Raw genomic sequence first — 18,133 nt, forward strand, 5'->3', positions numbered from 1 at the left:
AATCTGGTGCATCGTCTGTGCCTGTACACCATACAGGAACCTTCCAAGGGCTGTGGGCATCCAATACACCTTATAGAATCTCTCTTAAAGTGAAAGAGTCACTTCCCTGCATTTGCAGGCACTTCAACTAAGCTGACCAGTCTGCTGATCCGGAGCTGCTATGGACTACGAAAGTTTCTGCAACACAGGTGGTGGTTCTCCACAGCTCTCGAGGCCTGCCCTGCCCTCACACCAAGTTTGAGGCTAGCATCCCTCGTGGGAGCCGCAGGAACCGAACCCCTGTGCACACACTGACTTGCAATTGCAAAGGCTTGTTGACTTCCTTCCACCTATATCTTCGGGCTCCAAGTAGCCCCAAACTCAAAAATCTCCAATGACCAAAGTATTTGTTCACATCGCATTGTTTGCACCGTGGCCTGCATCTTTTGGTGAGCTGCTCCACGTCCTCTTGAGACTCCAGTTCCTCCAACCTGTGGGTCCTGTCGAGTGTCATCTTTTTTTTATTTTTTTATTTGTAAGACCTTTATTGCACATTTGTTCTTATGAACACAGCATTGTGCCTACAACCTTAGAGGCCGGCTGCAAAAAACACAGATTTCACACAGTACTGTTCGGAGTTACACAGCCCTTTAGCCGACAACCATAGGTCCGGCGATGTGACAAAGGTATCATGTTCAGATTATACTTTTTGTTGTAGAATAGTTGTCGTCTTACAGTTTTTCTAAACTTTTGATTTGCATATGAAAATGAAACAAAAAGAAAGAAAAATAACAACCACTGCACCACAGCATTCTCCCTCCCATCACCTGTACAATGATATAATTAAGCTTCCAACAACATGCCATATATATTGTCTGTACTTCACTCATTTTGTTCAGGCGACTGTGCATTAAGATAATCAAGTAAATAATGTAGGAGAGTAGGGTCTGCAATCCTATGGTCACCCCAGATTTTTGCTTTTTGCTTCACTGGTTTACGACTTGTCCTGGCTGTGGGCCTGCTAATCAGACCCACAGCCTAGCTGTTCTCTCTCTAAATTGACATCCATGTACCTTAGGTGCATTTACCAATTGGTATTGGGTCACTCTTGTAAGTCCTTGTACAGTGTACCATAGGTACCCAGGGCATAAGTGAACCCAAGGCCTACCAGGGGCTGCAGCATGTATTATGCCACCCCTGGCTGGCCATCCAAATCTGACAAAACTGGCTGATCAATCACCTGGGGCAAGGTGGTGTAATCACCCTTTGCTTTAGATATAGTATACCTATATCTAAACCTAAAATGGACACATATCCTCCTATTAGTCACTCCTACAGCAGGCCTTAACAATCCTGGAGGCAGAGTGCTTGGAATTATGTGAGATGGTGCTCTAGCAGGAGCTGAGCCTTTCTGCAGCTTTCGGAACCAAGTCCTTTAGCTGTATCCATGATAACGCTATACCATATACTCCTAAGTGCATTATAATCCTTGCGGTTATTGCTAACTTTGGCATAGCATTATCAAAACATGTCGAGTAAGGTGTCATACGAATTGGAATACTACCCCCTCGTCAGTTCTGGCGACGGGGGTAGCATTCCACCCTTTTAGAGGGACACGACATGTATGTAACTGTGAACCCCGGTTAAAGTTAACTCGAGCCTCAGCATCACAAAATGGATGCTGCCACCACAGACACAAGTCTGACCTCCTGCTGCTGGGAGTACTTCCAGCGAGGGAGGCTTAGATAAAGGGTTTCCTGCCTTGGGAGGTGCTAGCACCACCCCAGACAGGATTTTGTGTATTAGGTAGGACAGGCCTGAAAGGAATGAGACATGCCTGGGGCACACAAGGTGCCCTGTGCATACACCGGTTCAAACCAGTTGCTGGGGCACTCCAGCCCCAGCTCTGGCGCGAAACCGGACAAAGAATATGGGGTGTAACCACCCCCCTTCCTGGTCCCACCCATAGGAGGGACCTAGTCATAGTACAGCCCCCTTTAGGAGAATAAAGGTAGGAGCTGGTTCCATTACAATTTAGATTAATCCTGATTTGAAACTCTATAAGAAGAAACTTTGGACTTAGACGTTCTGCTCCACAGAAGACTGTAGAAATCTCCCTTGTAGCCTAGGAGTGACCACCCCGCATCTGCAGGCACCATCAAGCGTCCTAGCGGTTCACTTTGTCGTCTTCCCTGGTGGATCCAGACTGCAGAGCCCGACGAGACCTGGACTTCCAGACCTCTCCGACCTCTACCTACATCTGCAGCACAGCTGAGATCCGTGGGTGCGACGAGACACATGGGACCGGCCATCTTGGAGAAACTGCACTTCGTTTCCAGCACGACTTCAGAGGCATCCTCGACGAAGTGCTTTGGGGATTGAGAAGCCCCAGCCCAGAGCAGCTCCTGCACAGAAGATCAGTCCTCCAGCATCCACGAGATCTGCGTGCGGCCCTTTTGCTTGATTGCTGCTCAATGCGTTGTTTGGTCACTTGCCAGCTGGCTAGTGGCCTCCTAGACGACGATCCTTGAAATCCACACCGCTGGTCTGGTTGCTACAGACTGGCCCCTGCTTCCCTGCAAAGGAGAAGCACCCCGGACCCTCCTGGTCCGCACCAAACCCCTTTTCCACTCACCACGTAGGTTGCCTTTGCCAGCCGAATCCGGATCCAACCCCGCCGACAGCGAGAGCCTGCGTGTGACAGCTCGTGCCTCCATCCTGGTCATCCAAGCCACCTCCTGGTCCACGTGGCTGCAGAGTCAAGCGTCCACTCCTCACCTGATCGTGACAACAGCATCTGGTTCCTTCCTGGTTCCACTCCAGTCACTGGCTAGTGACTGTGAACATTGTCCCCTCTGCTTTCAGGTCTTCATCTTCCTCGATCCACCCTTGGGTCGCTCCGGACATCTTCCTTCTGGCCGGCTGCAGCATCTTTACTTCCAGGCTCCATAGACTTCAACGCGGAAACCCGACACACTTTGACACCTATGCACCCGCATTCCCCGTGCGTGAGGTAACAAGAGCATTTCGGTGCTCAAGGGTAGATTAACTCTCCTAGTGTCCAGATTTCCAGTCGTTTTAGTCCTAGCTAGTCGGACCTGTCAAATACTTACCTTTTCGTAATTTGTACTGTCCATTGACTTTGCTACGCATCTCACGTGTGAGTTCACACTCTGCACATGCGTTTCGTGGGCCTCCTATTACTTACCTCAGGTTAGGATAGTGTAGTCCCAGCGATCCTACAGCCTCTGGACAGCTCCTTTCCTGCCATCGATTTCCTTATACCACTTGTTTAGTATATGGTTTGTTGCGCCCCTAGGGCAACATTGTAACTTGTGCAACTTAACGTATTTTTCTTAAGAGTCTTGTCATGTGCTTAGCCCTCTGACCTCAAAGAGTTCAGAGGTGTATGTTAGTTAATAAATATCTTGTTTATTTTCATAACCACCTGTGTGGTGTCCTATGTTGCCTGATGTCTTTGAGGATTCCCGCTGTTGTACTAATACACGTACCTCTTATAGTCACTTTGAATACCTCCCATAAGAGTCCCGGGTCGTCAGTTGTAGGATAGTTGTGATCAAAATATTCCACTATGGCCTTATGGATCTTGTCCGTGTACACTGAGTCTAATAGAGCCTTGGCATTGAACCTCCACGCAAAAGGGGGGGACATAGTACGGCATTTTCAAAGTTAGTATCACTGGGCTATGGTCAGACAGTGTACGTGGCAGATGTTTCACAGAGGTAGTCGTTGAGGATACGTCGCTCGTTCCAAGCCAGTAGTCTATCCTGGAGCAACTGTTATGTGCTGCAGTGATGTGTGTGGTTTCGGTATGAGTAGGGTGATGCACCCTCCAAATGTCGCTAAGATGTAGATCTACCATAGCATCTAGCAGAGCTGCTTGTGCTCGTTTGCGCAGTTCTGTAGTATTAGGTGAGCGATCTAGTCCCTCCCTCAGAGCAATGTTAAAGTCCCCACCCCACACAAGGTTTGCAACCTGCAATTCAGAGATGGTGTTCCACATCCTAGTATAGAACTCGGGGTCGTCTATGATTGGGCCATATGTGTTTATTAACGCTATGTGTTGGTTTCGCACATTACCTATCACTATGACGCTTCTACCATTTGTGCCTTTCAGGACATTTGTGACCTTAAAGTGGACTCCTTTACGTATAAGGATGCTGACGCCACAGGAGTAAGAGGAGTAATGTGAGTTGTGCATCGTCTCGGCCCATCTACCACCTAGCGTGGTTGTGGTATTAGCCGCTATGTGTGTTTCTTGAAGAAACGCCACATCAACCTTCAACCTGTCAAAATAAGCAAATATTTGGCGTATTTTCTTTGGATTGTTCAGGCCCGTACATTCCAGGTAATAAAGTTTAGTTGAGCAGATTTTATCACATCAGTAAGGATTGGAGCAGCAACATGGTGATCCGATTAACCCCTTCTGTCCCATCCTGCGAGGTGATGTACAGACATGTTCCCAGCAATTATTACATATTAACAGCTCTAGTGATCTGGAGTTTGCAATGCTTCTCTGGTACAGTGATCTAAAGGAAACAATCCCCAAATTCCCCCCCTCCCCCACCCACTTCAGCATCCCAACTTTGCCAAAGCCATGACCCTGAGTTAACCAAACAGTGGAAAGAACTGCTGTAGGGGAACACCCACATGGGGGGTCCACTAGGTACACACGTCTCCATCAACAGTGTGGATGTGGACGGGTGCCTACCAATAATCATGAAACATTAGATTAGTGCTATAAGCTGTACAACAACTTGTGCGGTGGTGGTTTGCAGATAGGCGTTATGATCTAGTTTGATCTGAAGAGGCACACATTCTGCGGTAGCGCCCGGTAGGGAGTCCACACATAGGGTCAATCTCTTACTGATTACATCCGGTCGCCATAGTCTATGTTGATTATAGATAGGACCAGCGTACGCTGCGGGAATGTATCACAAAGGAGTGTAGCAGAAGGCAGCTGTACGCAAGGGAAGATGCACTGGGCCACCCCACTATATAATAAGTCGCCTTCCAAGAGTCCCTATGAGAGGTGGTGAGTCCCCAAATGTGTATCCCCACGAGACATTACATCAGTGCTCCCCGTCCGATAGGTGGCAGCGTCTTTTAAATACAGCGTCAGTGGTCCTTATAAGGCTACATAACCATCCAATAGGCACTTAGGTGCATGTGCTTACAATAGGTCGCCCCAAATGTCTAGCCTAATCTACTAAAAGGCTGCCAATGACTTGTAAAATGTAGACCCGCAGCCCAGTCTGCCCAGACAATGAACAATTTTACTTTTGGAGGGCCGCTCATTCAGTATCACTGTGTACATTCTCACGTCCACTTGCTCTGCGCCTGCGGCCCAATTTATTGATATATTCCTGTGCAGCTTACGGCGTTGGTAGTAACGGGGACCTGCCTGCATTGGTGATTTTGAGCTTCGCCGGGTAGAGCATGGCATACTCAATACCTAGGTCTCGCAATTTTTTCTTCACTGGGCCATATTCCTTCCGGGCCATTTGAACTGCCATGGTGTGATCCGGGTAGAACTCGAGCTTGTTGCCCTGATGGCTGATGTCTCCCTTCTCTCTTGCCAGTCTGAGGACCGTGTCTCTGTCTCTATAGTTTAGCATGCGGGCAATTATGATGCGCGGGGGAGCACCCGGTTTCGGGCGAGGCGCAAGGGAGCGATGTGCGCAAGGGAGCGATGTGCACATTCCACTAGGAATACCGATGACAGTTCTTCTCCTCCAAACAGGTCTTTGATCAGGTTTTCTACATACTGCTCCATCCTACCAGTGTTGGTCGATTCTGGCAGGCCCGCTATACGGACGTTGTTGCGTCGAGACCTGGCTTCCTGGTCCTCGACTTTGGCACGCAGTATGTCCATCGTTTTTTCCATGGTTGCACAGGTCGCAGTCGTGGATTTGGATTCATCATCTACTGCTGAAAGTCTCGTCTCCGCCTCCACCAGCCGTTCGCCGTGTTTGTCCAGCTTAGCAGCCATGTTGTCCACTCTCTGCGCCAAATTGTCCAATTTGCCGTTCATTTCCTGCAGGCTGTGTTGTATTGCCCGAAGTACGTCTTCCATTCCGCTCCCCCCCTCTGCTTCATTGTCACCCTCAGCTTCTGATAGTGCATTGGCATTTTTTGGCTGTTTTTTCGTTTCAAACTGGAGCTTCGTCTGTTGCTTCTCCGGCTTCCCCATCTTGCTGTCGTGAGGTGCGGGCCGCAGCTTCGATTTGAAGGTAAGTTGGTGGTGAAAAGCGCCCTCGAGGTCTGGATCGCTGCATAGCAGTGCAATCAGCTCAGCTCCTATATGTACGTGCATGGAGGGGTGCAGCCAGACTTGGGAGCAAAGCAGCTTGCAGTCAGTATTTCACCACTACGTAAAGTCAATAGTGTGGGTGCCAGCTCCACCACCACATCGTCGCAGGTCCTCCCACGGTTACATACAGTGGGCACCCCAGTAAGCAGCCTGGATGTCGCTTCACAACGGCCCCTTGCGTTAATGCAGTGTGCTCGTGAGTCGTGAGTGCCGTTGCCGCTGTAGTGAAAGGCGCTGATATTTATCGCTGAGGATCCGGCCCTATTGCTGAGGCCTATGCATAATCGCCCGTAGTCTGTTGTCTCTGTATTTCACGTAAAAGCAGCGCCATTTCAGGGGGGGCCGCCAGGTTCATCAGTCACAGTTATAGTGGCATACATGCGTCATTTAGAACATTCGGGGGATCCAGTTACTCTGCCAACACAGCGCACGCTTTCCACGCTATATTACGCCGCCTTTCACAAATTGGGCTTTGCCGCGCTAGTTGTGTTCTCACCAGGAGATATCTGCATGCAGGCAGCTTTACGGTGACATCCAATAGCCCCTGCTGCTGTCAGTGGCACGGTGTGGGTTGATCCTCCGTTCGTGCTTACCCGCTCTCAACAGCCCTGAGTGGTTTGGCGCCTCGTTACCCTTACCACATAGCGGTCATCATTTCGAATCTTCGTGCATTCCAGCAGCGCCGCCATCTTAGCCCTTCATATCTCTCCCTGGAACGCACAGCCAGCGCACCTACCAAGCATGCCGAATTTAATGTTTGCCGTCTTCCGCTGCCAGCCGCAGTCAGCAGCTGTCCTCCCCAGCCGCTTGGCGTTGATTTAGGGTAGTCCTACACGGGGTGTTAGAGTTCCACTACCTCTCGGCCAGCGATCCCGGGCGCCGCCATTTTGTGCCCGCAAGATGCGATCCCTCTTTTACACCGAAAGTACCTCGACAAGCAATCTCCGGGGCCGTAGATCTTTTCACGTTATTGTCTCGGCATTCCAGTCACGATATCTGCCATTAAAAGTCGCCGTAGTCAGCTGCAGCACCTCTTTTTTAGCGATTATCGGCACCCGTCCGGCGGAGCTGCCTCATGAGCCAGCCATCCCGCAGTTCGCCCTCTAGCGCCACCCCCCCCCCCTATTGAGTGTCATATTTGTTTCTTTTGGGCTCCCCGGATTACTAAGGGCCTGCCCTGACTCAATTGATTGTGGTGAGACCCCTAGACCTTGCTTATCCCGACATTGCACCTTCTTGAGACTTCTACTTTGTTTGCATTTTGCTTCCACCGTAAACCGACCCATCAACTCTAGACATCCGACGTGGGTGGGACAGCTCATGCATGGCTCATGGTCTTCCTCACCGTCGCATGGTCCTCACAGCTGCAGAGTCAAGGTCACTGTCAACTCCAGCAACACCAGACATTGGTGGGCATTCATCTTCAAATCTCCTGGTCACCCCTGAGTGACAGACTCTGTCACCTCTGCTTGCACTTCACCCCTATGCACCCAGCTTCCCTGGTGTACGCAACGCTGGTACTAGGGTATTTATGGGTGAGGTGGCTCTCCAACCTTCCGTCTTCCACTGGGTTTCTTCAGGGTCCATTGGGAAAGGTACTTAATCTTTAAAATTCCAACTGCGAGTTACACGTTGATTTGTAATGAGAACGCAGTCGTGTTACCACACTGCACACGCTCTCCGTGGGGTCCCCATCTACTCACCTTGGGTGGTTCCTTGGGTTCCCAGCACTTTTACGTCCTCTCAACACTGTCTTGACCCGAGTCATTTTTTTTTTCTTCATTTTTTACTACTTTCTTAGTATATGGTTTGGTCAACCTCTGGGGTACACCGTGTATTTTGTGCTATTTACATAATTGCTATGCAAAGTATAGTGTGCAATGTGCATATCTCAAAGTAGGAGATATTTGATGTGTTAGAGAGAGTATTCTACAATAAATACATATTTTTATAAATACCTTGCGTGGTTCTTTTTCACTTAATCTATGCATAGAAGATTGCATTATGGTAAAACAGGCTACTTTACACTCCTTCTGGACTAAGCCTGCTCTCCACAGCTACCACTAAGAGCGCCTTCTAAGGTTGTCTAAGACCTCTTAAATCACTATAAGGGTTGTCTGGACAGATGCAGTGTGTCCACTTAAATAAGTGGACATCATATACCAGGCCAGCCTCTCACACCTGCCATCAGCATTAAGACATTTATCGATAGAGGCAATTTTTTTTCAAGTCCATAGCCGTTTTACTGACAGGATGCATTGATTAGTGCCCAATTCCGCCACAGACACATGTAGTTACTGTGACAGGCATCTGAGGCAGATGGAAAACCACACCCTTTGAAGGAGGAAATTAAAGCAACAACCATGACAGAGAAAAGTAGCTGTACCCCTGTGTGTGATGCATATCATCTTGTACGAGTCTACAATAATCTCAGCACAATGGAGATTCAGCTCCTCTCAAATTTTAATTTTGAGTTTGATGAGTAATGATTGTGCATTATGGCAGAAGGACCAGGACATTCAGGAATTTCCTGGGTGTAACGGATTCCTGCTGACAAAAATGTAATCACTAGATTACAGTTTGGTTGTGTGTCTGAAAGTGCATCTGTGCAAAAGCATGCATGTGAATTTCCCAAAATCTCTACTGCAAAGGCTTCATGTGGCACTTCTCAAAATGAACCATCTATTCAAAATATGGGAATAGACTTGTGCACGTCAATCACTTCTTCAGCCTTAAAGCTGGAAGATAATTGGATGGGCTAATTGTCCAAAGAAAGGATGGACCTGGACCTACCATTTGAAACAATATTTTTTAAGACCCTAGAAGGGGAAAGACTGTCAATGGAATTCTCCCACTCTGGATGTTAGGCATTTGTGATGGCTGTAGTGAATGAAGATTTAAAAATACGTATTCTCGAGGCCAATAGAACACCTTTCTAAAAGTAGAGAACAATTTAACTGAAAGTTACTGTGCTGAAGGGTCATCTTTCTGTATATATTAGTTAGTAGGTACGAGGCCTATGATAGCACAGAGGTGTGTGAGAATTCTGACCCACACAGTACATTCAGAAGTCCCCTTGGTTTTCTTCATCTTATGGGAGAGCCTTTATCTCTCCCTCATGTTGCAGTGTCTGAAAACTAGTTTACCCATCTAGGCACAAACCTAGTTATTTTGCCCGACAGCTTGCAACTGTATCCGATTAGCAGCACAGCCGTTTTCACTCACAACTGGAATGGCCTTTTGGACTCGTATTTTCCCAATAGTCTGCAGGGTAGGGGATACATTTTTTTCAGGCCAATATTTGTTTTGAGTTTGGTCCTGATATCACTGACCTAATGATAACGGAAACTTAAACAACATACTTACATTCAGTAACGCCTTTTTTGGTAGAGACAATCTAACTGCAGATTCCTCACCCTGTGAATACCCCCAGGCATCATCTGGATGTAGCAAAGTGAGGATCCGCGACGGATCCACCCCGGCCCAGATACGGAATCAGGCCCCTATATATGCGCCACCTTCGCATGCTGAAGTGAGTTTCTTTCTCAACTCTTTTTGTGTCAATGGACGTGAAGCCCATAGAATTCGGGATGTGACAGTGTGGCAATGTTTTCAATAGATAGAACCCTATTAATGGACAGTATGAGTCCGTTCGACAGAACGTAGAGAAAAGTGGGTTGGTGAAGAATCTGCAGTTTGTGTCTCTATAAGAAAACTTGTTGATGAAGGTAAGTAACTTGTTTTCTGATTAGAAACTTCTAACTGCAGATTCCTCACCTTGTGGATAGATATCAAAGCAGTACCACTCCCAGGTGGTGGGCTTGTGAAACGGGTCAGGCCAGGAAATCCTGCAGGATAGATTAGGTAAAACACCCATACTGACGGACCTGGGTATCCAGGCAGCAATGCTAGTGAACGTATGGAGGGACGCCCACGTAGCTGTTTGGTAAATGGCAAAGATTGGCACACAGAACGCCAGCTCAGTTGCAAAAGCCTTTGTTCCGGTGGAATGAGCACATAAACCTTCAGGAGGTTGCTTTTTGGCAGGCCAATAACAGATCTTAATGCATAACATAAACCATTGGGAGATCGTTTTCGTCTGCAGCGATTTTCCTTTCTTAATTCCAGAGAAACCAACAAAAGTTGATCTTCTTGTTGGTATTTTCCTGAATGATCAATGTAGTAGATATGAGCTCTTTTTTAATTAAGGCAGGCGATCCATTCTTCCTCTGTATAGAATCTAGTAGTTTATAAAAAGCTGGCACGGTGGAGGATTGCTCAATGTGAACTGGCATATTTAGTTTGGGCAGGAATGTTGCTTTTGTTCAGAGGGCCCAATTGTCTGGAAAGAACGAAATGTACAGAAATACAACAGACAATGCCTGCAGTTCACTCACTCGACCAATGTTATGGTGATAAGGAAAACTGTCTTGATAGTTAAGAGACAAGAGGACAACTGTGCAGGTCTCGGAAGGAGTGCATGTACATTTAGGCTAGAACCAAATAAAGGTCCCAAATGCAGCACCAGAAATGGTGTTCTCAGTAAACCCCTTCAAAAACCGCATCACAGCAGAAGATTTGAAGAGGGAATGATAAACCTTGGGGAGAGGATGTAGCCTTACGGCTAGAGCGGTCAACTTCGAAGCTGGGGAACTGTGTTCGTGTCTCAGCAACCACGCTGAACATCCTGTGATTCTGGGAAAATCACTTAGTATTCCTGTGCCTAACAAAAACTAATGTGTCCGTCTGTAAGGAAACTGGTGGTCATATAAAGCGCACTAATACCGGATATCTTCGGGTCTAGTTCGCGCTATATAAAACTCTATTAAAACAAGCATTTGCAATGCAATAGGGCTCGCATTAGTAAAGTTAGAGGTATTAGTATTGTAAATGACAAATTTTTTATTTATGTTTTTGTTTTGAAAATAGCGAAATTAATAACTTTGTCATTTACAATGCCAATAGTGTTAACTTTTTCAAACGTGACACGATACCATTTGTAATGCAATATGTGTTGTATTTACATGACTTAGATGTATTAATATTAAAAATAACAATGGGTTGTATTTTTTTCAATATTTAATACTTAAATAAAAGTTATTGTAATTTATAATGGCAATAGCTTGAACTTTTGCAAATAACTTTTTGGAAGATTATGTTTAGTGTATTTTATTGTGATGAAAATACAAGAACAGAAGTGAAATATACATTTTTTTTGTGACATTTGTAATAAAGTTTGAAACATTGAGAGAACATATTTGAATCAGTTATTGTTGAATGGTTGCACAGATTGATGCTGTGGTGGCTCTGAATGATGTTGTGGCGGCGACGAGTGAGGCGGGGAGGGATGGATGGAGGCAGGGAGGGATGGATGGAGTCGGGGGAATGGATGGATGGATGGAGTCGGGGGAATGGATGGATGGATGGAGTGAGGGGATGGATGGATGAGTGAGGGGATGGATGGATGAGTGAGGGGATGGATGGATGGAGTTGGGGGGATGGATGGATGGAGTTGGGGGGATGGATGGATGGAGTTGGGGGGATGGATGGATGGAGTTGGGGGGATGGATGGATGGATGGAGTTGGGGGGATGGATGGATGGAGTTGGGGGGATGGATGGATGGAGTGGGGAGATGGATGGAGTGGGATGGATGGATGGAGTGGGATGGATGGATGGAGTGGGATGGATGGATGGAGTGGGATGGATGGATGGAGTGGGATGGATGGATGGAGTGGGATGGATGGAGTAGAGGGATGGATGGAGTGGGTGGATGGATGGAGTGGGGGGATGGATGGATGGAGTGAGGGGATGGATGGATGGAGTGGGGGATGGATGGATGGAGTGGGGGGATGGATGGATGGAGTGGGATGGATGGATGGAGTGGGATGGGTGGATGGAGTGGGGGGATGGATGGATGGAGTGGGGGGATGGATGGATGGAGTGGGGGGATGGATGGATGGATGGAGTGGGAGGATGGATGGAGTGGGGGGATGGATGGATGGAGTGGAGGGATGGATGGAAGGAGTGGGATGGATGGATGGAGTGGGGGGATGGATGGAGTGGGGGGATGGATGGAGTGGGGGGATGTATGGAGTGGGGGGGTGGATGGAGTGGGGGGATGGATGGGGGATGGATGGATGGATGGAGTGGGATGGATGGATGGAGTGGGATGGATGGATGGAGTTGGGGGATGGATGGAGTGGGGGGATGGACGGATGGATGGATGGAGTGGGGGATGGATGAAGTGGGATGGATGGATGGAGTGGGATGGATGGAGTGGGGGGATGAATGGATGGATGGAGTGTGGGGATGGATGGATGGAGTGGGGGGATGGATGGATGGATGGAGTGGGATGGATGGAGTGGGATGGCTGGATGGAGTGGGGGATGGCTGGATGGAGTGGGGGATGGCTGGATGGAGTGGGGGATGGCTGGATGGAGTGGGGGATGGCTGGATGGAGTGGGGGATGGCTGGATGGAGTGGGGGATGGCTGGATGGAGTGGGGGATGGCTGGATGGAGTGGGGGATGGCTGGATGGAGTGGGGGATGGCTGGATGGAGTGGGGGATGGATGGATGGAGTGGGGGATGGATGGATGGAGTGGGGGATGGATGGATGGAGTGGGGGATGGATGGATGGAGTGGGGGATGGATGGAGTGGGGGGATGGATGGAGTGGGGGGATGGATGGAGTGGGGGGGTGGATGGAGGGGGGGGATGGATGGAGTGGGGGGATGGATGGAGGGGGGGATGGATGGAGTGGGGGGATGGATGGAGTGGGGGGATGGATGGAGTGGGGGGATGGATGGGGGGGTGGATGGATGGATGGGGGGGTGGATGGATGGATGGGGGGGTGGATGGATGGATGGAGGGGGATGGATGGAGTGTGTGGGGTGGATGGATGGAGTGGGATGGATGGATGGAGTGGGATGGATGGATGGAGTGGAGGATGGATGGAGTGGGGAGATGGATGGATGGATGGAGTGGAGGATGGATGGAGTGGGGAGATGGATGGATGGATGGAGTGGGGGGATGGATGGATGGAGTGGGATGCATGGAGTGGGGGATGGATGGATGGAGTGGGATGGATGGATGGAGTGGGATGGATGGATGGAGTGGGGAGGATGGATGGAGTGGGGGGATGGATGGATGGAGTGGGGGGGATGGCTGGAGTGGGGGGATGGATGGAGTGGGGGGGGATGGATGGATGGAGTGGGGGGATGGATGGAGTGGGGGGATGGATGGAGTGGGGGGATGGATGGAGTGGGGGGATGGATGGAGTGGGGGATGGATGGATGGAGTGGGTGGTGGATGGATGGATGGCTTGGGATGGATGGATGGAGTGGGATGGATGGATAGAGTGGGGGGGAAGGGTGGGGGATGGATGGATAGAGTGGGGGGAAGGGTGGGGGATGGATGGATGGAGTGGGGGGTGGATGGAGTGGGGGGATGGATGGATGGGGTGGGGTGGATGGATGGATGGATGGAGTGGGATGGATGGATGGATGGAGTGGGATGGATGGATGGATGGATGGATGGAGTGGGGGGAAGGATGGATGGAGTGGGGGGAAGGATGGATGGAGTGGGGGATGGATGAAGTGGGGGGGGATGGATGAAGTGGGGGGGATGGATGAAGTGGGGGGATGGATGAAGTGGGGGGGATGGATGAAGTGGGGGGGGATGGATGAAGTGGGGGGATGGATGAAGTGGGGGGGATGGATGAAGTGGGGGGGATGGATGAAGTGGGGGGGGCTGGATGGAGTGGGGGGATGGATGGATGGAGTGGGGGGATGGATGGATGGAGTGGGGGATGGATGGATGGAGTGGGGGATGGATGGATGGAGTGGGGGGATGGATGGATGGAGTGGGGGGATGCATGGATGGAGTGGGGGGATGCATGGATGGAGTGGGGGGATGGATGGATGGAGTGGGGGATGGATGGATGGAGTGGGGGGATGGATGGAGTGGGGAGATGGATGGAGTGGGGGGGATGGATGGAGTGGGGGGGATGGATGGATGGAGTGGGGGGGATGGATGGATGGAGTGGGGGGGATGGATGGATGGAGTGGGGGGGATGGATGGATGGAGTGGGGGAGCCGAAGGCAAGAAAAAACAATCAGGGGAGCAGAAGGCAAGAAAAGAAAAGACGAGTAAAGACAAGAAAAACAAGGCAGAATAGATGCGTGCAAATGGGTATTTTTCCCCTTCAAAACTTGAGAGCCGAGCGGCAATTTTGGAGAAAAAGAAAAAAAGGTTATACACCTTAAATTCGACCGAAAACCCTAAGGGGAGCAGTAAATTATTGTTGGATTGCTCACACGATGCTACCTTCAGTAGAATTTTCTAGAAGATTTGCATAACGCTCCTTAAATTATTTTGAGCCACGATGCTCAACCAGATTCAATCCAGTATTCTTAATAATGAAACTGGATACAGCCTGCGGGTGGATGCAAACGAATTGCGGAAAAATTGTATGTCTTTAGTAGTGGCTGTGATGTCTTCCTCAGCAGACCCCAGCAGAGGGGCATTTGCTAAATGCAATTTTTACACTGTGGTCTCTAGGCAAGAATGTAATGGGGTGGGGGGTGGGGTGGAGGGGGCTGCAGAGTCACATGGTAATGCAGCTGTCTCCAGCAGGCCCTGTGAGCTACCCAACACAAGGAGTTGATCTTAGGTGTGACTCCCTGTCGGTCATACGGGACAAACATAATCATAACGTCACGACTCCATAACAGCTGAAGAGCTTCGGATTCTTTTTTTTGGGGGGGGGGGGTGTCCAGCGAGAAGAGAGAAGAAGAGGTAAGAGTCAGAGGGGAAAGAGAGAAGGGAAAAGATAGGGTGAGAGATGAGAGCTAGAGGGAAGAGAGATGAGAGAGACAGAAGGGAAAAGAGAGATACGAGCTAAAGGAAACTGAGAGATGAGAGGGAGAGAGAGAGGTAAGAGCTAGACGGATGAGAGAGATACGAGCTAAAGGGAACAGAGAGATGAGAGAAGGGTAAGAGACACAGAGGGGTAAAAGCTAGAGGGGAGGGAGAGAGAGAAGGGAATTGAGAGATACAAGCAAGAGGGAACAGAGAGATAAGAGCTAGAGAGAGTTTTTTTTGGATGAGGTCAGATTGGAGTGACAAAGAGGACCGAAGAGTCTGTAGAATGCGCAGAGACGGTATTCACAGTGAAAGAGCAAACTCTGAACTTGTCTTGAGAGCAAGGGCAGTCTGCAGTGTTTAACATCAGCGGGGGAACGGGCTGCATAGTAGAGCCTGGTGGTTATTAGCTATCAGTCACTTTTAAGAAAGGACATAAGAATGTCCTACCGTTAACGATCAAGGGCACATTATACAGATGTTAAGGCCGGTGGGCGTAGTCGCAGTAAGTGCAGTAGCACCAAACCCCAGGAGAGTGAGGGCTCTCTGCACTCAAGATGCACGTGCTTTTCATAACGAACCGGTTGACCGGGGGTCAATTTGCATGTTTGTATTAGAGCCCACTGCGATGTTACTACGCCATTTCATTGGACTAACACAGTTTATATTATGCATTATAGTCGAGGCAATGAATCGTGCGCCAGTCTGCGAGGTGGGGGGAAAAACTCACTATGAAGTTTCAGAAGAGTCTGTAGAATGCGCAGAGACGGTATTCACTGTGAAAGAGCAAACTCTGAACTTGTCTTGAGAGCAAGGGCAGTTAGCAGTGTTTAACATCAGCGGGGGAACGGGCAGCATAGTAGAGCCTGGTGGTTATTCACTATAAGAATGTCCTACCGTTAACATTCAAGGGCACATTACACAGATGTTAAGGCCGGTGTGCGTAGTCCAGGAGGTTGAACATCAGAGTGGCTGGGAGCCGCAGAAATATAATGAAGGCTCGCCGACAAACTATCAAAGCATTACATACAATTTGCATGCACAGCAGAGCCGGGTTTTCGAGTAGCGTGCCACGCCACCTCCGAGTTAAGTGAAAAAGGCAAAATAATAATAAAAAGCTCTTGGCATTGCTGTGGGGAGGGAGGGAGGAGAAATGCGAGACACGGCCTGGCGGCCGTGTAAAGTGAGGGAGGAGAAATGCGAGACACGGCCTGACGGCCGTGAAAAGTATGAAGCAGGGGGCGGAGGAGCGGATCCCTTTGAAGTGAAGCTAAGCTTAACTTCAAAGGCAGGAGGCTCGGGCAAGCACGTGCCCGAGCAGGTGCACTCCATGAAATCCGGCGATGGTTTCAGAGCTCAGATGAGCCTCTATACTCTCATCCTATTATCGCTTGCACGATTAATAGGACGAGCCCTAAAAACAAAACAGATAGCCTAAAGGGTTGAAAAATAACCTTTAACTGATGTCAAAGCAAGTCTTTGCTGTGTCAATGAAAGGCAAAACAAAAGAAAGTAAGATAAACTTGCTCTCCAGAGCTGAACATGAAAGGAGGAACACCAAGTAACTAACATCTCCCAGCATCCAGGTAGAAAGAGAAGGATGTCTAAACATATTCACAGAAAAAGAAGCACAAAGAATGAGCTTTCTAGAGAAACATCAATTAATATAAAACAGTGGTCATAAAAAGTGGGATCTTCTATTTACCACAGTTTCTTCATTAAAGTACTACAGTTATTCAACCAGTAGGTAAGCAATCTTAAATTTCAGAAAACAAAAATAATTTATTTATGACCAATAAAGGAATAATTAAAAATGAGGAGTTTCAAACACCTGTAATATCTGGAGTCAGTGGTTCATCTAATACTTCCACCAGTGGAACAGAAGCTTGAAGACCATCATCCGAGTCTCCCGCAGACACACTTGCATCTTCACCCATAGCAGCTTCCTCTGTAGTCTCTGATGAAATGGGAGTCAAAAGTTCCCCTGTAAATGAAGACAATGTTTAGGATATTCTGTCAAAAATTATAGGTATCAAGTTGCTGTGTGTGTGTAATTAGAATATAACATTGTCAACAACTGATATCTAATATAAAGAGTTAATGCTCTCTACTGGAAAAGCAGCAAGACAGAGTACTGGTGCATATACCACACACAACAAATGGATTATGATAAGTTGCACCATTTTTATTTCTCAGTGAGGTAATACTAAAACGTATAGACGTATATTTGTCAAAATCTTTCAATTGATTTTTCTCATCGATCCTCACAAAATATAGAAAGAAAAACGTACCTACCTTCAATAACATTATTTCTGGTTGTTAGTAAATCTTTCAGCAGAGTCCTCATGTAATGAAATTCCTCCAGGTTCAAACCCTTTCTCCATCACAACAGCTCCCCAGCACAGTAAGGTGGTACCATGTGACTTTAGCCAAAACTTAATTAGTCCTGGATGTGACAACACCATGGTATATATTGCGCAGACTGGCGTGCCGTTAGTTTTAGAATTCATTTCAAATCCCATCAAGCATGTAAAGATAAACTAACAGCACAGCAGTGATCACTAACTCATCGGGGAGGAGGGAAGGTGGCAAGGAATCTGCAGAAAGATACAGTAGCCAACAGAAACTGCTACTACGGGTAAGTAACTTTCTTCAAATGGGTACTTCATGCTGTAAGCTCCTCACCTTAAAAATATGTTCCGAAGCAGTACCTCTCTGGGAGACAGTATTTAGTAGTGCTGATTACCAAACAATCCAAAAAATAAAAAACCCGTAAAATACACTCTAGGTACGAATCTTCTGTATCCCAAACTTGTTGATTTAATGCTTACTACTGGTGAGGTCCTCAGTCAAGCATCACATTAGCCACATAAATTCACAGAAAACTACAAGGTACGGGTTCTCCTGTGCACTACTTAAGTGCCTTGCTGACATTGGTATCTGTTAAAGGCCAAGAC

General features: G+C 48.3%; 1 protein-coding gene across 6 annotated transcripts in view; it reads right to left on the minus strand.

The window, feature by feature from the left end:
* BIRC6 (baculoviral IAP repeat containing 6) overlaps positions 1-18,133 on the minus strand; it is a 2,386,688-nt gene that overhangs the window by 1,144,266 nt on the left and 1,224,289 nt on the right. For all 6 annotated transcript variants that reach the window (XM_086926902.1, XM_086926900.1, XM_086926901.1 and 3 more), the window contains one exon: positions 17,008-17,160. In XM_086926902.1, the coding sequence (XP_086783028.1) occupies positions 17,008-17,160 (153 nt within the window). The remainder of the gene's footprint in view (positions 1-17,007; positions 17,161-18,133) is intronic.

Source organism: Lissotriton vulgaris, chromosome 6 (genome assembly GCF_964263255.1).
Source record: "Lissotriton vulgaris chromosome 6, aLisVul1.2, whole genome shotgun sequence".
NCBI lineage: Eukaryota > Metazoa > Chordata > Amphibia > Caudata > Salamandridae > Lissotriton > Lissotriton vulgaris.